The following is a 26,871-nucleotide window of genomic DNA, read 5'->3' as shown; positions in this document are numbered from 1 at the left end:
AAATATTGAATTCTGAAGAAGCAAGACTAAGTCCCTTAAGGAGTAAGTTGGGGAAGATACTAGGTACCTGAGCACGAGTAACCTAATACTTTAATAAAGTGTGTCACCATTACTCACTCTGTCTGGGCTGTATAACTGAATTAAACATGTTTGTAGAATTTCTCAGAGATGGTCATATTGTCATAAATCAAGCATATATTCCAAATTTCTTTCATTTTGTTGTTGTAGCTGTTTATAATCAATAAATAATTCTTTAATCGATATTGGCAGGACATTTATGTCAAGAAATATTTTTTTTTTCACTTAAGATCTTTATGCTACAGTAGTAAATGAATATATCTATCTATCTATCTATCTATCTATCTATCTATCTATCTATCTATCTATCTAGCTATCTAGCTATCTAGCTATCTATCTATCAGCCTGTTCTATAAAGTTTAGCAGCACTGGACATTCATAATGTTACCCGGTATTGATCCTTTAGAAACTGTAGATCCGAACCGTTTTCTCCTGTGTGACAAGGTTCCTGACTCAAGCTCCGGGCGACGTCACTGAGTGGGTGATGAGCTCTGAGTTTCTTACACCACGAGAAAAAGGTCCCCAGCTGAAGGCAGAAAAAAGCGTCACGAGAGGACGAAATGCCTTCTAGACGTCTACCTGTTTGGATCGGGATGAGATCTGCAGCACTCACCGAAGGGCGCGCGCGCACAGATTCAGCACATGGCGCTCAGGTCTACAGGTTTGCGCTTCAAAAGAACGACTGAATTATTTACATTCCAACCCCAATCTCTTTTTAAAGTTCTGGCATTTTAGTAGTTCGTGAGGTTTGACTGCATTCCATCAAGCTCAAGATCTAATAAGCGCACTTCTGCCTGATTTTTTCCCCTCATCTTATTTTGCTGGATGAAGATCTCCAAGAAGTAAGAATGAAGATGCTGACCACTTTCCAAGCGGATTTTGCGCTCGTCCTCACCTGATGATGCGCTTCTTGGACGTGTATTATTCAGGGGTGCTGAATCTCCTCAGAAACTTACTTCACAGGACAAGCCTCTTTCATCTCTGGACTAGTCCTTCAGCATCAGACCTCACACTTTTGTCCTTAGGAAGGCATCTGACAATGACGATTCCACTTTCCAGAACACAGCTTGCCCTCTTCTTTATCCTGCTTTGTCCAGTCAACATTATCGGACTCTGGTGGTAAGTGCTATCTCAGGCGCGCGCTCAATTGCCTTTAAAAATTCCAGCGCGCTCCATATTAAAGCGTGATAGTTTAGAAATGATCGAATATGACAACACCGTTCCGGGTTTTCACATAAGTATTCATTGAACAAACATCCTTAGGCAGTCTTAACAATAGTTCCCAGGCTCGGCTAAACCCCCTCATCTTATCAAGAAACGACTTGCTGTATTCCAGAGTGGGTTTTATGGTTCTCTAGAGGGTAAAAACGTCCTTCATGTTACACATATGTTCTTGGGTCGTTATGTTGGTTGCTGGGACAGTAAAGCAGCAGATTGTTTCATAAGGAAAGAATAAAACTTTGTTATCGGAACTTTTCAGTCATTTTGTTGCATCAGGTTGTAAAGCATTTAGTTTCTGTTTCATATGTATGCAGAGCATGTGTTACAGTTTTGGTTATTACAGGCGTTAAATGAATTCCAATAATGCTTTAAATATGCCTTATTTTCTGCACACTTCTGACAAAATCTAAATTCAGAAATGTTAAGAATAATAATTAATTATTCACAGTAAACAACTGCATAGATGACATACATTTTTTGAACGATTATTAAAACACACACACACACACACACACACACACACACACACTTGACCTAAAATGAATTTCTAAAACAAACAAACAAAAAAACAGGTGTATCTGGAGGACACGCTTAATAACTTAATATATTTGAAATCTTAACATGAAAGTTTTTTAGACAGCTTCCATTATCATGGGTTGACTAAGGGTTAAGCTGTACTCTGTTTCAGAGGTAGACACTTTGGGGGTCAGAGTTGGAATTTTAGGTGGACCTCCGGGCTGTGGGTGTCATCATAAACTACTCCTTCCCTTAACACTCTGAAATGCACGAGTTTGACAAGAGTTTGATACAAATTGTTTGATATATAGAGAAAATCCAAAATGATGCATTCCCTTTAACAAATGTGCTGTTTAGCTAATCCAGTTTTCGAATTTTCACATTATAAAAGGTCAGCTGCACCTAAAGCTCCCTTCAGTTTTTACACACACACTCTCTCTCATACACCTGGAGGTTTGCAAAGACAATGATGCTTTCTTTGGGGCACGACGAATGCCATCACAAACCTCTCGTCTGGGGCTGGGCTTTGCTGAGAGTCTCTGACAGATGGCATGCCATTCACATGCTGAGGCTGAGAGGAGATGAAACAGAGGCAGATAAACTGGCTCTCAGGACTCTGATTGTGCTCTGATCTGTGGGGCTGAGAGCTGAGTGCTTGAGGAAGCAATGGGAAGCCTCACCTCTTCTGGAGTCTTCGGGGTCATGTGCTGGCGGCCCGCCAAGAGTCTGTCAGACAGGTGTGCCTGTGCACGCGCCATATCCTCTTGCTTTTATGTCTGTGCGTGTGTGAATACTCTCTGTCAATTTTTTTTTTGCATTTAAATGTGTGACCCAATGGGGTCATTTTTGCAGTGGTTCTCAACCTTTTTGACTTCAAGGCTCCATTATCCAGTACAATATTAAATGTTTACAAACTTTTTATTAAAAGAAATTGGGAATGTTGATTTGTTAAATTAATTAACATAAATTTTTGTTCCAGAATTTTTGAAGGACACAATGTTCTTTAATAAAAAGAGATTGTATTCATAATAATATTTTTTTAAATACATTTAAAAAAAATTAAATACATAATAATAATATTTATTTAAAATACATTTTATATTTAGTTTATTAAAATAATTATTTAGTGTGTAGTATGTATATTTTAGCATTTTAATTGAGTTACAATGTTTAAATTGAATATTTCTTAAGTTTCAATTAAAAAAGATAATTCTGTCATCATTTACTCACCCTAATATAGTTTTAAGCCGGTATAAACTTGATTTCTTCAGTTGAACAAACAGAGAATAACTGTTTTATTTCCCCAAAGGCAATGGGTTCCCAAAAAAGAGCATTGGCCCATATTGGCTTTCATTGTATGGACAATTTTTATTTATTTTTTTTCAAAATATCTTCATTGTGCTTTACAGAAGAAAGAAAGTCATGCAGGTTTGGAACAACATTAGAGTGAGTAAATGGTGACATAATTGTCTTTTTTTGTTTTACAAGTCTCTTATTGGACCTAAGCAATGTATATTACTGTTTCCCAGACTGCACAGTCTCCTCTCCATTGTTCAATCTGGGAGAAGCGAATCTCATTTGGAGAATGAAGAGATATTCAATCATGCGGTCTTGAGAGATGGATCAAATAACAGTTAAATGACAGCTGCTTGGCCCGTTTGGCACACTTACAGTGTTTCACCTCTGAGCGTGCATCTCTTGTTCTCTCATACTTCGGGTCTGTCCCATTGATGTGTGACAGACAGCATCGTAGTGATGGAGGTGCGCAGTGCCGTGGTTCTACTCACATGATTTAGTGGTGTGCTCCAAGAGGAGGTTGTGCCATGGCTTGCGCTACACAAGTGAACCCAAGCCACTCTGTGCAGTTCCAGCCCTGTCGTGACTGACTTCAAATCCAGTATACTTGGGGGATTAAGTAGGGATAAATTTCGCTCTTTCACAAAGTGAAAAAAGAAGAGACTTATCTTTTAGCATGCAATTCATAATGTAGCCTGAGGTCTCAGCAGGCGCAGCGGACAACAGGTCTGTGAAAAGATAAATGTGCATGTGCATGTTCCCACTGATTATTTGGAAAACTTCTCTTAGTCACAGTTCCCCATTCCATTTCCCTCTCTGCATTATCTCTCATACATCACAGTGTGGCTGTTTTTGGATATTCCTGATTGCACAAGTTGGATAAATCATTTTCTATGTTATGATTAGACCCCATCTCGCACTTATCACATCCAGAAGTCTCACCAAATAAAGGAGAAGCAGGAAAGAGTGTCTTTGAATAAAGGTTGGATAATGGATGGACTATAGGGTAGAGACCATTCTTATTCCATTGTTAAAGTCCTAATGTGAATCACTGTATGAGAAATGGCAGAAGTGATCTTAGAACAGTCATCGTCATGTCCAGATGGACTCTTTCTGGAGGCATGTTTCTTTGTCTTTATGTTATGTATTGGTCGTGGCTGGTTTAGATTAGAGCCAGGGAAGGAATAGTTCATCAGACGCAGATGAACATCTTCATCTCTATATCACCCAAACCATAATGTGACTATATATTCAACCCAGGGGCCGCTTTTGTGATATTCAAGCTCTGGTTTAAAAGCAAGTGCTTCGCCTCGCCCCTTTTGACAATGAAAAAGGACTTGGAAAGAGAAAGTTGCTCCAACACTGTCTGCTTTTTTACGAGTCTACACCTCCTGCAGTAAAATGTGGTTCCATTATTTGAGCAGAGATCCTGGTGCTTGTAGATAATCAGAGGCTGCAGTGGAGAACATTAAATCTGCACATTATTATCATGCAGGGGTGTGTGCCTCATAGATCAAGATCTCTGAGATATACTGATAGAAGCTATATTACATGCCTGTCCATTCAGCACTATGGAAACCTTGACACTCAGGGATGGATTGGCAATAGGGAACACCAAGGCTTTTCCTGGTGGGATGCTAGACTGTCAAAATCAAACTGAATTCCACCTTAGATACAACCGTTTTAAAGAGAAACGTTGTCTGACTGTCATTTAAATAAATGTGACCAAATGTGTTCCCAGTAAATAAAAACAAAAGATGAAAATGAAATCTGGAGTCATGAAGGGTTTAAAATTGATCAAAACAATGCATCACATATTCCTTCTAACAATATCAAAAGTGTTTTACATAGTACACAGTGATATTATTTAGCATTAACATCTCCTTCAGTATTTTTTGCTATAGGCAGTGTCAAAAATAAACACTCTTCAAGCACCAAATGTGAATAAAAATTGACATTGGTTGGGCATTTGGCCTGTAATTTTATTAGAAACTGTAAAATAATACATGGTTAAAGTCAAACTGTAAAAACAATAGTCTGACCCTCAGTGATCTAAGAGACGTCACGTGATTCAAAAGAAAGACTAATATCTGTCTACTCATTTTACCTCAGTGGAACACTGACTATCAAAAAATATATATTTATTAAGTTTATTGTACTCCATGTGGCCTGGAAAATTCCTCACATTAGACCACTAAAATAAATGAGCAATTGAAGTACAGTAACAGATTGTTTCTCATGTTGTATGTGATGCTAAGAATGAGACAATGTCATGCAATGTTTTTTAGAATACTGAGAGAAAAAAAAGTTAATATCTTTGTCAATGGGACAAGAATAAAAAAAAAAAATGAATGCAATTTAATTAAAATAAAATAAATGTACTTAATTTGGCTTAAAATGTAAAATTGATTTTTTTTAAATGTGCAATGAAATGAATCTGAAGTGTCCTTTAGTATGTTGACTGGTCGAAATATTACGCCTATTAAAATGGGATGCATCACTTGTAAAGCCTGTTACCTCTCTTCTCATATTTCTTATCAGACCGCCATGGAAGGTGACTGTCAGGAGCATTGGTTTGACTTTTTAAAACAAACTCGCATGGCAGCTGAATGTTATTAGTCTGAAAGATTAGCCTTGACAGGGTGAATGAAAAGCAATGAGGTATTCGTTAAGAGCTCTGCTCCCCATACGGCAACGGGATGACAAAAACCGACTTCAGCTGCACGGATCACATACGCTGAACTCCACTCCAATACGGCGAGAGTTATTAAAAAGAAAGAACCGGAGGATTGTGCCGTTCTCACATTACGTCATGTAGCGACTGTCACGGGAAAGCTCTGGCAGCCTGCTCAACGCTTTGGACCTGAGGTCTCTTCTCCCATTAGCAGCTGAAATAAACAATTGATTCAAGTGTAAACACACGTCTGTCATCACTTTTGATAAAACCCAGCAATTAAGATGCAGCTTTTTTTGCTTTAACTGTTATCTGTTTATGTTGAAAGGGGTAATACGATTACCTTTGACATTATAGTGCGTCTGCCTCTAGTAGTTGTCTTTTTTCTGTATATTTTCTTTGTCATCCGCAAGCAACAATGAGTATGCCAAAAAAACAAGAAAGGCTTTAAATGAATGAGGATCAGCTCAGACCTTAATGTGAACCCTGCGGTAAAGCAACAGAACATTACATTTATAATGCTTTACATCATTTAAAGTGGTTTGTGTGGCGTGTGGTTTGAGAAGATGATCGCATTTTATCTTGTGGAAGCCTGTGTAGTTCAGATGAGTCATCTGATGAAGCTTTGTTAATTTCAGGGCAGTGGGGAGTCCCTTGGTCATGGACCCAAACAGCATCTGCAGGAAGACCAAACGTCTGGCGGGCAAGCAGGCCGAACTGTGCCAGACCCAGCCGGAGATCGTCAACGAAGTCGCCAAGGGCGCCAAGCTGGGTGTGCGTGAATGCCAATACCAGTTCCGCTTTCGGCGCTGGAACTGTACCAGCCAGAATAAGTACTTTGGCAAAATTCTCCAGCAAGGTGAGCATTTGTCCCATTGGAGAGAAAGTTAATAAATTGTGTCTCGATTATGGGTCAGCGATATCATTCTGAGGGCATGAACTCTGGCCCTGAGACCTAGAGACCCGTGCCCTCATTTCAGCACGTTTGATCCATGTGTAAGAGAGAACAAGGACAGCTGCTGTGTCCAGTTTACCTCAGTGCCTTTCTTCTGTGTTAAACTGCTCTCTTAAAAAACGATCCCCAAATTGCATAATCATTGATCCGCCACATTTTTCAGCCCTTTGAAGAGTAATAAACTAACGCAGAGTCTACAATTATTAGGCCATCCACAGGGTTCAACCCCTCCCTTCTCACATTGGATTAACCTTGTTCAGTAGAGGCAATTATTCTACCGCACAACAGCAGTGTTGATGCTAAAATGTCATTATATAATATTTTGGAAACTTTTTCCTTTAAAGATCTGACAAACAACCCAAACTGTAAATGCTTTCCAAGTAAATTCTAATTAGTAAACCTTACTAAAACTTTTTTTTTTTTTAAATCATACAAATCTTCTGCCTTGAAAAAAAGCAAGTAAAGTGAACAAAAATGGTATACTAACAATTGTTTATTTAGTGTTGTAAACTTACATGCAATTTCTGGTAACTCAGAATTACTTCAGAACTATATTTTTTTAAGTAAAATGTACTATGTGTTTATTTCAAACAATAAATTAGTTAGTTCATTTATTGAAGCTATTTAAGTTGAGCTAACTAATGTAACATTTCCTGCAACTTGGAATTTCTTAGTTGTATTTACTTGAACAGCAATCAAATTTATTTGCTAAAACCATGCAAACCGATCGCCAAAGTGTTACTACTTAAAGGGTTAGTTCACAGAAAAATGAAAATTATGTCAATAATGACTCACCCTCATGTTGTTCCAAACCCGTGAGACCTCCGTTCATCTTCGGAACTCAGTTTAAGATTCGTGTCTCCAATAAGCATTAATCCACAAATGACTTAAGCTGTTAACTTTTTTTAATGTAAATGACACTCCCTCTGAGTTAAAATAAACCAATAATTTATTTACTCAAACTATAACGAACAAAAGATTTACTCGTTCTCAAGTCAAGAACCGTTTCTATAAGACGGGTCCGATTCGAGAACCGAGGAGCTGATGATACTGCACATGTGTGATTCAGCATGAAGCAGAACGACACACAGAGCGTCTGAACCGAACTGAACTGAAGCTAATGTTATGAGCGCGGGTAAACTGAAGGCTTGAATGAAGGGGCAATCATCGCCAATGACGCCATTACGTAGAGCACAAAAGAACCTGTGAACCGTTTTCTTCAAGCGGTTTATTGAATCGAACTGTCCGGAAGAACCGGTTCGCGGAAAAGAACTGAAATTCCCATCGCTACTGGTGATCCGAAAACTGATGCAACCAGTTCTTGACTCGAGAACGAGTCAATCGTACGTTCATTATCTAGCTCGGTGTTCATCTTCAGTTCTCTCTTCACAGTAGTTCAGTCAGTGTACTGTTTGAGTAAATGCATTATTCCGGGATTTTGGTTTGTTTGAACTCAGAGGGTATGTCATCCACATTAAAAAAAGTGAACAGCTTAAGTCATTTGTGGATTAATGCTTATTGGAAACGAGAACCGTTCCAACCATTCAGTTTGATTTAGTGTACTGGTCCAAGAAGATCCGGTTACATCGAGTGATTCGTTCGCGAACCGGATATCACTTAACTGCAGTGTTTTGAGCTCACTCACAACTGACACGGAAGAGAAGACAATGCTGAATAAAGTCGTAGTTTTTGCTATTTTTGGACCAAAATGTATTTCCGATGCTTCAAAAAATTCTAACTGACACGCTGATATAACAGAGGACTACTTTGATGATGTTTTTCTTACCTTTCTGGACATGGACAGTATACCGTATACACAGTTTCAATGGAGGGACTGAGAGCTCTCGGACTAAATCTAAAATATCTTAAACTGTGTTCCGAAGATAAAAGGAGGTTTTATGGATTTGGAACGACATGAGAGCCATTAATGACATAATTTTCATTTTTGGGTGAACTATCCCTTTAAGTACTTCAAACATCCATTTTAAACGAATGAACTTTTTTTTTTTTAATTCATTGAACTTACAAATACACATACATTTATGGTAGTGACAGTTTAAAGTTCGAAGGGTTGTGAGTTTGAGTCACGGGCCAGCAGGAATTGTAAGTGGGGGGAGTGCATGTACAGTTCTCTCTCCACCCTCAATACCACGACTTAGGTGCCCTTGAGCAAGGCATCGAACCCCCAACTGCTCCCCGGGCGCCGCAGCATAAATGGCTGCCCACTGCTCCGGGTGTGTGTTCACAGTGTGTGTGTGTGTGTTTGTGTGTGTGTGTGTTCACTGCTCTGTGTGTGTGCACTTCAGATGGGTTAAATGCAGAGCACAAATTCTGAGTATGGGTCCCCATACTTGGCTGAATGTCACGTCACATCAATCCACACCAGTGAACGATATTGTCTGTTTATTCTAAGCGCACGTGCGTCTGCCACTTTAAATGCTTGAGCTCATTACAGCAGGATTGACTCTGATTGGCTGTGATGATTTTTAGAACTATGTCTTTATCGTTATCTTTATAGGTATCGTTCTTGGTGTGAACGGGCCTAAATGGTATGTTCTTTGTAAACAGTGGAGGGAGCAGTAAGATAAGTTTAAGTATGGCACTGCATGGGGAGGCAACACAAGTTGCCAATGGTTCAAAAAGTCATTTTAGATTTTGGAGGCGTCTCTAGTTGACTTTTCTGTTTGTATAAAGAACAATTGGTTGTCACCAGAAGAGGGCTCTATTTTGGCTCAACATGCTCTGCCCTGAGCCAGCAGAGTATGGGATTAAGAGGGTCAGAAACATTTCTTTGCCTAATTTCACATAAGATTTCTCTTTAGACATTCCCATATCACAGTGATGTAAAGAGATGCAGGCTTGTCATATCCTGGTCTGAAGCTGAAACTTCACGAATTGGCCTCCAGTGTGGACATGTTCACACATGGATTGCAACATGATTCCTCTGTCTGCATCAGCCCATCTTAGACTGAGCATTGGAGACTGCCTCCCAAAATGTAAATTAATCATAAATTCTTCTGTGTCTATAAGAGAGACTTAAGTGCTCTTCTGTTTTCATGCATTTACCACAATTACTGTGAGACTTGGCTCTAATGACCACATGTCAGATCTGAGCTCTCTGCTGAGGCAGGTTCACTTCCTGCACCAAGTGATAGGGTTGTGAATAGTGTCTAACATATTTCTTCAATTGCTAAATAACTGGGGGCTATTTTCTTCTCCTATTCAAACATGTAAACCAGAGCTTGTTTTCTTGGCCCAAGGGAGCCGTCTCCCAATGCTAGAATTTGCTGGAAATGCTGCCGGCTGCTCTTACATGTTGTCTCTGAGGTTGTAATGAAGTCGTTAAAATTGCTCAGAGACAATATGCGGTTCCAATAAAAAAAAAAAAAAAAAAAAAACGAGAAATGATAAGGACGCCATATGTGCATATTTTTGTCCTGTCACCTCAGTGCCTAATTATTTTTGCTGTCAAGAACTCTTGTTTCTGTCTGTGTCAATGAATGTGTTTTGTATATATAAATGTGTACAGTGTCTGATGTACAGAGGTTACTGACATTTAACCTCAGGTTCAGGTCTCAGAATGACAACAAGCATGCTCCTATGCTCACATTTAAATGTGAATTATATTAAATTATCTTTTAATTTACAGCATAAATTGTGATAGAGAGGCGGGTGTTTTTACTTTTTTCCATGATGGCAAAGCTGACATTCCAGCAGTCATTACTCCAGTCTTCATTGTCACAATTCAAAAATCATTTTAATGTGCTAATTTGGTGCCCAAGAAAAATTTATCATCAATGTTGAACAGTTATGCTGCTTAATATTATATTGGGAAAAAAAGTAAAAAAAAAAAAACAGTATACATGGTTTTTCATTTTTATTCTTCATTTTTTTATTTTATATATATTGTAAAAATCTAAAAGTCTTCAATTTAAGTCAATTGTATGCATCCTTGTTAAACACAAGAAAATAAATAATTTCCTTTGAATGATATTATATATAAAAATAGCCTAAAATAAGTCTCCTCAAATGCCTTTATCTCACACTTACATGAAGTTTAATAAGTAAAAAAAAAATATTATAAATAAAAGTTTCTTTCTTTGACGTCTTATCTTGCTTAGGGCAACAAGTGAGCCAGAAGTGTCATATAGTAGGTGCATGGTCCCCCCTCTCTCGAATTTACTATCAGAAATAACATCCTAATTTCCACACATCGACCATTTGTGCAGCAGATGTGTTTGGTATCTTTAGTATTCTGATAGTAGTGTTCGTGAACTCACATTTGAACTTGTAAGCATGCATGCATTTGAAAAAGAGCAGGGGATAAGAGGCAGTGGAAAAAGATAAAAAAAGTAAGCTTATATCAGAAAATAATTCTGCAGTACGTCTCCAAGCCTGGAGGCAAACCATTTTTGGCAAGCATTAAGACTATAAACGCTCCTTTTTTCTATATAATCCTATTTCAAGCCCCTAATGTATGCAAAAAAACAAAGCACATAACGCACATGACATTCTTCAGTCCTTTTCAAGAACGCCTTATTTCAGACCCCACTGTTAAAAACAGGTCAGAGGCCAGTGTACTCAGCATGAAGGACTGCATGAATATGTGTTATCATTTAAAGGGACAGCCAGTCCTGTTGTAATTGATCCCTTGTACGCACAAGAGCAACTGTACTGGACATATTTGAGAGCTGAGACAGTCCATTTGACGTCAGAACTCACTTAAGTTTGTTAGCATGAAAGTGAATTTTTCAAACTCTGAATCGGATTTCCTAAGTCCACTTGAAAAGGTGGCATATAGGTTACTCTTCATGTGGACCCTAGTCGCTTGCATTTGGTATTAATGCCTAATTTACTTATTTCCATGCTCCAAATTCTGGTTTAGACCAAGAAATTGAGGTCAAATAGCCTGAGAATTACTCATATTATCCATGAGGATGTGTGTGTGTGTGTGTTGCTGCGGTTGTTTTCAGTTGATAAAAGTGAATCCTTGGTATGCAACAAGATCTGCGCAGAGTTAGGGATTGTCTCGGCCCTCGCTGCATGCAGGCAGCACGTGGTGGCAAAATAAATCAATCAAAATGATTCCCGCCTGTCAGCACTGGGGGAGCCGCTGGTGGGGCCCTGCCTTTTCATCCTGCAGACCCATGCTTCATTGACTCAAAGATTGAGTATTAAAAAAATATTTGTTAATTCTCACAGAATCCCCTTCTGGCATTAAGTTCTTTCTCTTTTCTAGGCAGGCCTGGGCATAGACAGCTGCACAAAATTTGTTTGGAATTTGTGTCTTGGAGGAAAAAAAAGAGAGGGAGGTGAAATCAAGAGACTTTTTACCCTCTTGTCTGTCATGACAGACTACATCTTATGAATGTATTGGGTTAAAATAATGTGGATCCAGATGGGTGACTTTTGTCTTTGTAGTAATTCAAATGTTGGATGCTACGAAGTTTACAAAATTTAGTTTGATTATGATATGTCTGACTTTCAAAACAGCTGAGGTACAAATGGTTACAACAAACTGGTTAACTGAATTTGAAAATGTTTTTCATATTTCTGACATTTTATGAACATGGTAGCTCATGACCCAGAGTTTGAAAACTGATGGTCTAAAATACCTGGAGGAAGCTCCATAATGATGAGGACATTTACTAGCAGGAGCTAAAGGGACCACACTATCACTTTGATGTTGCGATGTAATAGAAGTAAAGTCAGATCTTTCTTCTGTATTGTGATGTAAATTGTAATGTATTATTGAAAAATATTTGGACAGGGACGTGGTTTCAATCAGTCAGTTGGTGATTACATTTCACATGTGGCCGATGCACTTAAAAGTGTGGAAAAGATACACGTGAGCTTGGAGGGTCTGAATTTAAGTGGACTAAAGGATTGGAGAAGTTGTGTCACCAGATGTTGGTTTTGATTAAACGTTACAATGTTACACACACACACACACACACACACATAACACTCTCTTATTACAGAAAGTGCTTATCCAGTAAACTGTAAAAAACATTCAGACCTCTACAATTCAAATTTTCTATTGACTGATCACATCTAAATGTTTCAATTTCAATTTGATAAATTCAATTAGGCCAATTGAAAATTTTAGATGTAACCAATCACTAGGAAATGTTTAGTTGGAGAGGTTTTTATTTTTTACAGTGTGAAATAATGCACTAATTTAAATCTATTAGTGAAATAAGGAATCATGTGAACTCATATACATTATATTCAGTTTTATAAAAAGTAGCTTAATAGTTTCTTTAAACCTTTAGAAAGTTCCCACGCACTTAACACATAAATATAAACAAGACGTTGGATAGCTTGTGCAGATGTGTAGGTCATGAATGAAATATTTGGGGAGATCATTTGTAAATCTAAAAAAATTAAGTATTAAATGTTACACTCTCAGTTACTCAAACGCTTGCCTCATATCAGAGCAAATATTGCTTTTGCCCCTCTCAGGTTAATGTTTTTTTTCATAAACATAATTACAAGCTTCCGCAAATATTGTTTGCTTGATTTTGCATTGAATTCTGCCATTGTGAAATCCTTGAAGGATATATACATATATACCAGTATCCACATAATCTAAGGATCTGCAATGTATGTTCAGTTTATACAGACTTGGTTGGTGTTTTGTGCGCCAGAAAGCTACAGGTGTTTTCAGGTGGGGTGCTATCAGAAGGCCCATACATGTATCAAAACAGGAACACACACACATTGCTTCACTGTATGTAGATGACAGTAGGCGTGTGAATGGACAGCTGGGATTAATATCTGTGTAGTGTTTTCATGTTTGTGTGTGTGTGTGTGTGTGCGTGTGCATTCTGAGCTCTGATTCCATTTCACTGGCTTTAATGAATCCCATTCACTGAATCATGCGATGCAGAATTGGCACAGGGCTGAAGAGTGACTGCACGCTTACTGCATCCAGCGTTTACACGGGATAAAAGTCATTCCTTTCAACTCCCTTACTACGAGTTGCTAAACACAGCTGTCCTTTCTAACCTCTACATTTCTTTTCTGATATTGCACAGCATTTTTCAATCAGCATTATTAAATGTTAACATTTAATAAATATTTCTAGTGTACTGGCTTATGCCCTGTCATTTTCTTTCTAAATAACTTTTGACAAGAAGAGTAGCAGGTCATTTTCTTGTAAGTAATTAAAAGAAATTTAAATAAATGAAAGATAAGCTAGACTACACTACACTCCTACTTAAAAAAAATTCTGTATGTTTACTAAAAATACAGTAAAGACAAATAGGACAATAGTAACTGTTTTTGATTTGAAAACATTTTAAAATAGGTCATTTATTCCTGTGGTGGCAAAGCTAAATTTTCAGCAGCAATTTCTTCGGTCTTCAGTGTCACGTGATCCTTCAGAAATCATTTTCTGTTGAAGAAACAGTTGTGATGCTTAATATGTGTTGTGGAAACTGTGGGTTTTTTTCAGGATTCTTTGATAAATAGAAAGCTCTGAAGAACATAATTTATATCAAATCACTCATTTTTTGTTAGGTTGTTTCTTACAGTGTATACATTTTTTTTAACATTATAAATGTATTTACTGACATTTTTTATGTGTCTTTTCAAAAAAAAAAAAAAAAATAATGTAATTAATTTACAAGGTCTTTACAGTTTTTGCCCATTGCTTGAACTCTATAGACCCATGCTTAGACTAAAGTAACACAACTTGAAGCTTTTGTTACCGTACCTCAAACACATGTAACCATACCTTAAACAAAAGCGCTGCTTTGCACTCTAATTGCAATTCTGCAACACACTTACTCCTTTATGCAACACACTTGGTCCTGCATACTACACTCTATTTCATACATAAGACACTTCGTTCAAAAATGAAATCTCAGAGTGCCATTTGGAAAACACATGTATACAAAATACAAAACACATCAGGTTATTGCTACCACTCAAATAAACAACTGAAGGCACTTACTTGCAAAACTGAACACCAATCAGCCAGCTACAAAAAGCCCTCAGTTTAGCCATTTCAAGAACTTTGCAAGCATGGATGGAGGGAGAGCAAGAGGAAGAGGAAGAGCAAGAGGAAGAGCAGGAAGAGGAGGAGGAGGAGGAAGAGGAAGAGGAAGATGAGGAGGAGGAAGAGGAGGAGGTTGAAGAGACCATGCACGGACCCCTATTTCTGATGATATAATAGCAACTTTGGTGGACCATGTCATCAACCATGGCCTAACTGTGAGGGAAGCTGGGCAGAGAGTCCACCCACACGCCGCATGTCTCTTCTGCAGGTAATGGAACTGTGGTGACATTCAGGTGACAGCAATCCATGGATGGTTTGACATGCAAGGGGATATTTTCCCCGGTGCCTAGCGGGAGAAGACATTGCTTGCGATGTCGATGAGGCCAACCGACGGCGGGATCCATGAGCCCACGAATGAACAATTGCCATGATTTTCTGTGTTTACAGTATAGTGTTTTATATCTATATATATATATATATATTTTTTTTTTTTTTTTTTTTTTTTTTTTTTTTTTGCTTTGCTTTGCTTTGCTTTGCTTTATCTGAATTCATGTTACTGCAATGTACAGTGCTACAATGTACAATATTGACCAGGCCTATTTGCTTTTTTGGTTGTTTGAAAATGTGCCTCCTGAAAATATGCCTTCTGAATAAACAGTGAAAATCAAAGACTGCAGTGTTTTATATAAAGTAGACTAGTGTGTTCCCCCTGATCTGAAAGTGTATGCATAAGATGCAAGTATGTGTCATTTTGTCATCAGAGTTACATTTTGACAAAGGAATGTTAGGTTTTGATAGCAGAGTTTAGGTTATGATATTAGAGTTTCAATTTGACACATATGCGAATGGTATATTTCCCAGTGTTGTGTCATGTTTACTTGTGTGTAGAGTTTTGGCACAATGAGCGAAGTTTTGCAAAATGTGTTCAAGCAACGGGCAAAAACTGTAATGCACTTGTTTATTAATACTTTTTAGAGTTTCCATCTTTTTGGGCAAATTGGATAAATAGTATTTCAAGGTTTTTTCTGACCATGGGACCCGATTCTCAGGATTTAGTAAATTTTTGGTTGTTGGAACATAATGGGACAATATCTTTGAATAGCATACACTCTGATTCAGAATGCAGCTTATTCTGGTCTAATATGCCATGACCTCTCATGGCTCATTATGCCACAGTAGTGTTGTCATTGTGGATGAGACTGACTTGTCACAGGAATAGCCCGTGAAGTTTTGGATATCTAAAATGCCATAATTATCAGAGTTCGATGTAACCCAGCCTGTCCAACAATCAGAAGCTCTCTTTGATATCACAGTGTGTGTGTGTGTGTGTGTGTGTGTGTGTGTGTCTTCACAGACATCCGGGAGACAGCGTTTGTGTATGCTATCACGGCAGCGGGTGTGACACATGCAGTGACTCAGGCCTGCAGCATGGGGGAGCTGCTGCAATGCGGCTGCGAGGCCACACGGAGCAGAGGGCCGCCCCCGCGTTTAGCCAGTATTGGCCCAACTGAGGGGGTCAAGTGGGAGTGGGGGGGCTGCGGAGATGACGTGGAGTTCGGCTATGAGAAGTCCAAGCAGTTCATGGACACCAGGCGGAGGAAGGGCAAGAGTGACATCCGTACGCTGATAGACCTTCATAATAATGAGGCTGGACGACTGGTATGATCATTCTTCCTTATCTTGACACATGGAGCTACAAAATAGATATAAATAAATGTTAAAAGTGGTTTCGATCATCATGGTTACATCATGGTTTCCAAAGAAAATTATGAAGCGGCACAATTACTTTCAACATTGAAAATAATAATATATTTTTCTTGAATACCAAATCAGCATATTTAAATGATTTATGATGGATCATGTGACACTGAAGACTGGAGTAATGCTTGAAATGAATGAAAATTCTGCTTTGCCATAACAGGTATAAATGACATTTTAAAATATATTAAAATAGAAAACAGTTAATACAGTATTTAGCCAGAGTGCTATGTTTATGATAGTCCATACTAGGATGCATGTGCGAGAACAGTTGGTGCAATAAATGTCATTTTGCCCTTATTATATATAAAACAATAAACACAGTTAGGAACTGTTATGAATAGCCAGATATCTTGTATTTACTTAATTCTTTTGTTGAATTATGCAGCCTCACATACAGTACTACCTGTTGCCCTCATGCAGGTCTATGTGTAGATGTTCATAGATGTTTTTTTTTTTTTATGTTCCTGGTATGATATCAGTGTGGATAGATTTTTTGCATTGATGCATAGATGATACAAGCACAGTCGTGTGCTGTTTTGCCTGTATAATCCTTCAGAGATAGTCAAGCTTAAATGAGCAGAGGCTTAAACTTGGCAGAGGCTGGAGAAGACATTATGAACTGAGCTGAGACTAATTTCATAATATCACCACTATTTCTGCTCCATTATTGACTATATATCCATTTAATAAAAATAATCAATTTGACTATAAAATCCATTTTCATTTAAAAAAAAAATTATAATAATAAAAAAAAATTATATATTAAATATATAACATGGATTCAACATTCAGAGCTGATTGGAAGTGATCAGAGCTGCAGTGCAAGCATCCCTTTTAAGCACATGCACTCACATCCACACACTGAAGTCCCTAGTGGAGCAGGCCTTTCATAATAAATCTCAATAGATTATATACACATATTCTGCAGGTGTCAATCACACAAACTCCAGACCCTTATAATTACACAATTCATGTTAAATTAATAATATGTACTTTTTCTTCTTTGAAAGGAACTGGATGTGTTAACTCAGTATGGCAACCTTGAGCAACATGATCTTTAACTGTTTAAAATAATATGAATACGTTTCAAGTAAATGCTGTTTTTATACTTTCGATTCATCAAATAATCCTGAAAGAAAAATGTATAACAGTTTCCACAAAAATATTCAGCACAACTTTTAAGCACTGACAATAAGAAATGTTTCTTCAGCAGCAAATCAAAATATTCATTGATTCCTGAAGAATCATGTGATACTTAAGACTGGAGTAATGGATGCTGAAAATATTTTAACAATTGTAATATTTGACAATATTTTCATTAATAAATGCAGCTTTGGTGTGCATAAATGTCTCAATAAACATTAAAAGTGTTACTGACCCCAAACCTTTGAAATGTAGTATTATTACATTTTTCTTTCATATTTTAGAACAGCAGAAACTAATTTAAGTGTGTATTTAATAATTGGAATGTTTAAATCTTTTTTAAGCAATAATCTGATGTCAGCATTGTAGCTAATTTTGTATTACTGTACAATAGACACCTCCGGTGCAAGTGTGTGCTAGATCATTTTGAAGTATACAACTACTCTTATCTCATTTTAAAATTGCATTATCCAGTAATCTAAAGAAGTCAGATTTACGTTTTTTCAAGCCATCATCAGTCGGCCACTGGCCAAATCCTCAGATTAGTTACTCACTAGTGTCAGTAGTGCTTCATCTTCCGGAGCAGTGTTAATTTCGTTGACTAAATATTTTCGTCATTATTTTCGTCACGAATATATTTTTGCCGACGAAAACGAAACGAAAACTAAAATAGAAGGCACTGATGGAGACTAAAACTATGACTAAATTGATTGACATTATCGTCAACGAATAAAGGACGAGACGAAAATAGACTGTGACGAAAATCAAATCAGCAGACGGGAGAGATGCGAGGAATGAGCAAAAGAACCGGCAAAACAGAAGAGACTGCATGAGAGAAGAGAACCAATCAGAGCCTGACTTATTGAGACGTGAAGCGAAGGTTTTCAGTTTTTATGAGCTCCCGGGAAGTCGGCATTCGAAGAGGTGATAGGGACTTTAAGCAACAGCCTCTGGTGGAACGGCAACGCCATTGTGGCGTTGTATTGCGCCTGCGCGAATTTAACTGCTACGTTGTGACGTTCTAATTTAACGGTCTACTACGGGAGAACAGCTGATTTGCCGGAGTCGCTACAACGTGAGAGGTTAGGTAAATAAATGTTATGTTTTTAGACTTATTTACATCATACAATATTAAAAACTCCTCTTCTGACAAAAGATTGTCATTTAACGCCAAAAGCAATCCTTCTCTTGCTTTTTTAAATTATATATTTTTTTGGATCTCAATAAATGAATTAATGCTGCGTTGCGCTGTTCTGTTTTACCGTTGCTTAGTGACTTTTACGTTCTTGGCTACAGCGGTGTGACGGCAAACTTCCGGTCGCTGTAGCCGTTCCATTCGCAGCTGTTGCTTAAAGTTATACTTTAAATGTATGCACTTATTGTTCAGCTCAGCTGTAAGCTTTAAGGTCAGGTAAACAAAAGTAACAAGATTTTATAAGGTATTAATTTGTCTAGCAATATTGTAAAAAAATGAAGGATCAGACCTAACGTTATTTTTTTCTTTTATTGATGGTCAATTGGCAGCTAGTTATTGTTTACATTATCATGACAGTGTTTGTTGCTGCATAAAAGCTTTTGAATCGAAATAAAGACACAGTTGTGTTGAAATAAAGTTGAATTTGTGTTTTATATATTTTGGTTAAGTTTGTTTCCTATACCAGCTGTAAAAAATTGTCTAGTAAATCTGTTACTGATTTTAGTCTTATTTTAGTAGACTAAAATACCAAGCAATTTTAGTCGACTAAAATACCAAGCAATTTTAGTCGACTAAAATAAGACTAAAATTAAAACAAATCAGATGACTAAAACTTGACTAAAACTAAAAAGAATTATAGTCAAAAGACTAAGACTAAAACTAAATTAAAATTTTGTGTCAAAATTAACACTGTTCCGGAGGTCACTGCCTGACAGCCTAAGGTCCAGTTAGCATGGGGTCAGTCACAGGTAAATAGATATTAAGGGGGAATACAGGCAGATAGTGATTTTCTTCCATGTTAATGAGGATTAAAAATGTCAAGCAGCGACTCGTTTGGAATTAAAGTGAGCAAAAATGTTAATGCAGCATTTATCAGATGTTAATTTCAGCAGGTATAGAACTGTACAAATGTCTGTTTTCAAGCTCTTGGATTGGCATTCGAGTGGCTGGAGGCTAAAGAAGGAGGGGAGAGATTAGGGTAAATTCCTTGTAAATAGTTTCGCCTTTTATCTCACTGAACTATCTTTGTGTCTCGAACTGCAGGCGGTGAAGAATTATATGAGAACTGAATGTAAATGTCACGGGCTGTCTGGCTCTTGCACTCTGAGGACCTGCTGGAAGAAAATGCCTCACTTCCGTGAAGTGGGCAACCGCCTGCTTGAGCGCTTCAATGGGGCATCCAAAGTCATGGGGGGAAATGACGGTAAGACTCTCATTCCAGTGGGGCAGAACATCAAACCTCCGGACAAGCAAGATCTCATCTACTCGGCCGAGTCGCCGGACTTCTGCCTGCCCAATCGGAAGACGGGTTCTTTGGGCACGCGGGGGCGAATGTGTAACAGCACGGCACTGGACGTGAGCGGATGTGACCTTCTGTGTTGTGAGCGAGGCCACCGGGACGAGACGGTGGTCCTGGAGGAGAACTGTCTCTGCAGTTTCCATTGGTGCTGCGTGGTCCAGTGTAAAAAGTGCTTAGTGAGGAAGGAACTGAGTTTGTGTCACTAACCGAGAACCCTTTGACGATGGGATTGAGAAGAACGACTCCAAACAAGGACGTAGTGCCAGTCTCAGAACAAAAGAATCTACAACATTCCAGATTCATGCATACACATTTCAAACCCTGAGGCTTGGGAAAAGCCTAGAGGAGCGTCTGACTTGTGTTTCACCCCTCAGAAAACCCAGGACCGCTAGTCTACACTAAAGATTTAGGAAGGGTTCTTCAGCTGTGAAGTCAAGACATTCAGAATGCTTCTTATCAAAGGGCTTTTTCTGTTAGATCAGCCCTATATACATTACATTGTGAGTGCAGACTGAAGGAATGGAACCACATTCACATCAGCCTTGGCGTAATGGCTGTTCATGCTCTGAAGTGACAGATCATCAAGGATTTGGCATATTGCTCTGTAAAGCGGGCTGGATATGGAGCAAAGGCTGTTATTTATAAGCATTTAATACCATCATGACTACTTCTTGTGTTTAATGCCCTGTCATTTTCTTTCAAAAGCACTTTGAGAACTTTTAACAGAAAGAGTAAAAGCTATTTTTTCTCTTAAACTCAAAGGTAAAAGCAAATGCAAGAGAAGCAATGTAAAAACTCTTTATTTTTGTTAAATATTTAATCTATGGGGCTTTTAATGCACTTTTACTGATACTGATCACTATTTTTCATTGGTTTGCTCCTAAGTTGAATGCATTTTCATGCAGTTTGCTTTGGTTTTTAAGAGTACATGTATTGTTGACCACATATACTGTACAGTATATGCTCTGAAAAGCCTTTCAGTATGCTAACACTGCTCAATAGTTTTCAAAACAGATTACAAATGATCATTAATGACAAAGATCACAGAAATGGATTGCCGTTGACATTGTTGTTGCTTTACCACCATTTTCTTTTTAAAGCATTTCTCACTGGAGTGTTAACAGGTCGTCAAAACATCATTTCAACACCATGTCCATTAAATTAAGTGTCAATTCAGTAAAAATGACATTAAATTTACACTAAATGTAAGTTAAGATTAAATCTGTTGTTTGAATGACTGCATCCTGCACTATTTATCTGTAGACTCTTCTAAATGTGTTGTTCCTCTATCATACAAAACTTCATGTCTGAAAAAATGTGCAGAAAGATGTGATAAATTATCTACTACTCCACAAAACGACTGTTTATAAAGTGAATAATTAATTTCACAACTGTATATTTTTATATATTTAATCATAATGTATTTCAGATTAGAAAAAGAGAAGACTGGAAGTGACAACACTACTTATAGCTGCTCATCACTGAATAAAATGCACAAAAACGTTTTCCACATATTCATCAGTGGATTTTTTTCTTGTTAAGAAATTAATGATCTATCTATCTATCTATCTATCTATCTATCTATCTATCTATCTATCTATCTATCTATCTATCTATCTATCTATCTATCTATCTATCTATCTATCTATCTATCTATCTATCTATATAAATGAGACTGCACTTAGTTTAAAATGTACATCTAAAGAATTTACTATTAAACTAACATATTCAGATTGAGAGAAAAGACATAGCGAAAAGCCATTTCTAAAGGTTTGCGTCAATGGTCTTTGTCTCTCATTTTCCCTTAATGATAATTTGGTTAAATGTTGTAACTCTCACATGATGTTTTGACTGGGAGATATGATCCCATTTCAGCCCGAGATATTTATATAGACAGCATAATGAAGCTTATGTCACACTTTCCTTTCATTGGTGTTAAACAAATCAAATACAAATACAAATGTTGTTCTAACTGGCTCACTTCACACAGGGTCAAGGCTCAGTGTTTCCCACCTCGCTCTCTCGCTACAGCAATTCATTTTAGTTTCAAGTGTATCGCTTTGCCACTCAGGAGAAGGTGTTGTTTTGAGTCATTTACGCAGTTGGAAAAGACTCCCTTTGTATTAGTATGAGTCCTGCAAGACGGCACAAGTTCATATTTTCCAGGAATTTGGGCTTTGTGGCCAACTGTGTTGAAGATACAGGAGAAGATGGAGGACGGGAACGTGCCAGGAGCATTGGTGAGGGAAAGAGAGACAGAGAGAGACACACACAACGATAGACAGCCCAGAGCAGGACGAAAGCAGACTCATACTGCAGACAGCCATTAGATTTATAGAAGCGTTGGTATTCATATAGCTGCTGTGTTTCAATGTACTTTAACACACACAGGGTGGCAGAGGAATGTGTAGGATGAGACAATCGTTCTGTCTTTGCCTGCTGATAGTAAAACACACATGGCACTAATGAAATCCTGCCACTGTGGGTGGATACACAGCATGATGGGAAGTACAGAGGTGGAAATCATCACTTAAGCTTCTGAAGAATAAATTTATGATTCAAGATTTGTTGCAGTAATGGAGATTTTGCTGTAGGATTTATATCAGCATATAGAGCAAAACGTGTCTGAATGTGCAGACAGGAAATGGTTTATGTGCATGTGTACACAGGTGCATGTGTGTGGCAGATAGCTTGAGTGAATAAAACTGTAACGTAATACCGCCATGCATCCCCCTTGTTCTGACAACCAGTCTATATCTAAATAGAGATGCTTGCTTTAGGAAGACATTCTCATAAAAGTTGAGCTGTGAATAAAGGCTTTGAAACCTCGCAGGAGATTTTATCGTGAGGTAATCAGTCTAATTACATCTTAGGCTCTGTCAGATTCTATTCTGCGAGTCTGTGAGGTGCATGAGGGAATGGAAGAGTTCACGGGACAAAAAACAGCATTTTTTTGTCAAATTTATTGCAATTACTGACTTAACAGTTCAGGTCTAGTGCATCACACTAAACTTTACTCATAATAATGTGATTTCCATAAGACTATGAATGACAAGAATAACTTTAATTTCAAAGAATTATCTTTAACTTAAACTAGTGGTTTAGTTAAAAGGACATTCTTATACCAAATTTGTGTGTGTGTGTGTGTGTGTGTTTTCTCCGACAGTGTTCCTTGTTGTTCCCCATGATGGCTGCCCTGCCCCTGTTTATTTAATACCGTCGTTTTGATATTTCTACTATAATGTGTACTATACTGTATAATCTAGCAAGGTACAATCATAAAGTCAAACACTAAACTTTCTGCATTTATTTTACTAACACAGTTGCACTGGCTCTGGAAATGTTAAATTCAAATGTAATACAACTGTTATTATCCCACAATGCAACATAATGCAGTTATAAATTGTGGTACCGCGAAGAAGAAAAAAAAATCCCTAATCTGGATTATTTCACAGTAAAATTCCAAATACCGTTTTTAATTGTAATAAATTACTGCTAAATCTTGTAAAATCCTGGAGGTCTTTTACGGAGGGATATTTATACGTCTTGCTGCAGGGCATGGAAGTTCAGCCTTTTCGAGGAGGTCTGCCTCATCTCCCCTAATGGCAATGACTCTTCTCTGTAAATAACACAATTACCTGCACCATTTCTTTTTGTGGATAAATGGAGTTTATTGCTCTCACTGCGTTGTTAACCTTTCAATGTCAGGATTTTAAGTGCTGATAATATCTCCGGAACAAAGCTTACTCATAGTTACCATTTTTGTCTCTTTTTGGACGGACTAAAATGTAAAGTGACCCAGCGTGCAAGTCTGTGTCAATAAACAATGTTGTTTGCGTGCTCTCCACACTGAAATCTCCAGATGGAAATCGAGTCCCTGTCCTCAGTTAGATCAGCCTTGCTGTTTCCAAAAGGACCTGCAATGAAGTGTTTATGGATTTGTGGTTTGCAGGCATACGGTCTCAAAGGATTATGCAAACCTCTGGACACACACACTCTCTCTCTCTCACACACACAAACACTCTCTCTCCGTAAAACGCTGCCTGCCACTTCACACAAGATGGAGCTATTTGTCTCATTTAATGGCTGTATGCTTCACAGGAAAATCTGGATAATTTTGTGCCACTGAAATACACCGTTGAAAGACAATCATCAGTAACAGCAAGATTAGTGCAACCAAATTGAAGACAACTGTGAATATAGTGTATTACCTGAGAACAGGGCGATAGATAGCTATTAGAAGTTGCATGAAAAGGAGGTTCCACTTTTGAATTATGTTACTGTAAAACAAGTATGCCTGCTACCGAAATAATATACTTTAAAATACTTAAGTGAGTTATATTTTTGGGAAATGAATTCCGTGTTCCTTATATGCTAATTAAATGACAATGTATTATAGATTAATTTATTTTGTATGCAGTTAGTTGAGCCACTTTACATGTAATTTCATAATTCCTGAAAGTGAAACTATTCTGCTATTAAAACTTGTTTGCCACGTAATTAAATATATTTATAATTACACATTTGTAAAGATTAAGTTGCACTTTACCATTTAAAATATATTAACTTTAAATATGATATCAAGTAACACTAAAGTTAAAATAATAAACAGGTATGTCATGTGCTGTAATTAGTCGTCATAACAAAACATCAAAAGTGTACTTTAAAGCATGACAAGATTATGATTATGATACTTTTAAATTTGACATTATTACAAAGTTCACTTTTTAAAAGTGCACTTAAGAAACAGTCATGAAAGTGCACTCTCTTCAAGTACAGTTAATTGACCTTTTTTAAAATTAATATTGTATTATGTGCAAGGGCAGTTTTTTTAATATACTTTTAAGATTTGAAGTACACTAAATGCACATTCAATAAAATTAAGTACACTTCATTTTCACAAGGGACTTTGGGAAAGTGTATATGTTTAGCGGTGTGATTCACTATAGCCCATTAAAACTGTTTTAAACTATTTTTTGACAATTCTGTAAAAGATTATTGTGCATGTACATAATACAATTTGTTCTCAAATTAATTGAGAAACTAATGTAAAGTGTTAACTGGCAAATGTTACCTTTAAATATTAAATATTAGCTAACTGTTTGAACTAACAACTAAGTTTAGTTTTGCTGGTGTTACCTAAGTAGGCTGATTCAGTGGTCTTACATATATATATATATATATATATATATATATATATATATATATATATATATATATATATATATATATATATAAATATATATATATATATATATATATATATATATATATATATATATATATATATATATATATATATATATATATATATATATATATATATGAAGAGTTCAGATGCAAAAGCCTCTAAATGCCATTTGGAAAATTTTGATTTTTATCAAGCTCCTATGCTTAGGTTGACTGATTTTACTTTAATGGCAATGTGCAGGTCCTTTGCCAGACTATTAAAGTGAAATAACTGAATAAATATAGGAGCCTGATAAAAATCCTAATTTTAGATGAAATTTTCGTATGGAATTTAGAGGCTTTTGCATCTGAACTCTTCATATATATATGTAGATAGATTTGTTGTATTATTTAAATGTCACCACATGAAGCACAGTCAACATTTGATTTATTTATTTATTCAGTATGTGTACTTTTACATTTCATATGCATTTTAGCAGACACTTGTATCCAAAGCAACTAACAGTGCATTCAGACTATACCATTCCCCCCTTTTTTTTTCTTTTTTTTTTTTTTTTTTTTTACCAGTGTGTGTATTCCCTATTTGAACCCATTACCTTTTGCAATGCTAATGTAATGCTCTACCACTGAGCCACATGGACACTTTTAAAATGATTGTCACAACAAAAAGTGAGGGGAAAAGTTCATTTAAAAAAGATGAAAAAATTGTTTCATCCCTTAAAAATGTAAATATATTTTAACTAGTAAAATACAGATTTTGGTTCAAATCAATACTCTATCCAAAATCGATACTGTAGACATGTTAAACTGCAGTGATCACACGGAGCCCTGAAGTGTACAGTAGGCAACAAGAACAATAAACATGATCTATAAAGAATAATGTGTTTTCCAATCCATGCAGTACATACAATGAATGAGACCATAAAGTACATAGAGGATGCAGTTGTTAGTTGGTAGCAGAGCAGTAGCACCTGTCAGACAGCCGTATGGAATTAGTTTGCTTGGCTGAAGTGGGAAGATACTCTTCTGAAAACCGGTGGTCTAAGTGAATAGGGATTTATTGTACATTCCAAGAGAAAAGCTGGAACAACTGGATATGCAGAGGGATAAAAGGGATCATAGATTATTTTGGTGTCCCAGAATGCAGTTTTTCTGTTGCAGAAGGAATGCCTTCATCTGCTATTCAGTGTTGTTTTATTTTATTTTATATACAGTTATATGTGATGTCAGGGTGCTTTGAGTGATTTTTGAAAAATAAAGTAGTCCAGAAGCTGCTGTTTAATTCATCAAATAGGCTCTTCATTTGCTGGACTTTGCGGTTGTTTGATTCAGAACCTTTCAAGTCCTCTCAAACAGATTTAGTAGTGCAGTGCATCGTGGGAGGTTTACTCACACACTTGATGAAGACATCTAGCAAGGTCAGAAACATTCACAATGTCCAGCAGTCCTTACCGAATTACCTCTGAATAACTTGCTCTTCTGTTATCTTCGCCATCATCTTAATGACCAAAGATCATGAGTGAAACGTCTCCCTCAG

The 26,871-nt window shown here is 37.1% G+C and overlaps 1 protein-coding gene across 1 annotated transcript; it reads left to right on the top strand.

The window, feature by feature from the left end:
• The first annotated feature begins 547 nt into the window (after positions 1 to 547).
• LOC128020318 (protein Wnt-6-like) lies at positions 548 to 21,605 on the top strand. The gene is made up of 4 exons (XM_052607155.1): positions 548 to 1,197; positions 6,424 to 6,644; positions 16,100 to 16,404; positions 19,889 to 21,605. The coding sequence occupies exons 1-4, from the start codon at positions 977 to 979 to the stop codon at positions 20,348 to 20,350; spliced, it is 1,209 nt and encodes a 402-aa protein (XP_052463115.1). The 5' UTR covers positions 548 to 976; the 3' UTR covers positions 20,351 to 21,605.
• Positions 21,606 to 26,871: the final 5,266 nt, after the last annotated feature.

The sequence above is a fragment of the Carassius gibelio genome, chromosome A9 (genome assembly GCF_023724105.1).
Source record: "Carassius gibelio isolate Cgi1373 ecotype wild population from Czech Republic chromosome A9, carGib1.2-hapl.c, whole genome shotgun sequence".
Classification (NCBI taxonomy): Eukaryota; Metazoa; Chordata; class Actinopteri; order Cypriniformes; family Cyprinidae; genus Carassius; species Carassius gibelio.
This window is presented reverse-complemented; position numbering and strand designations above follow the sequence as displayed.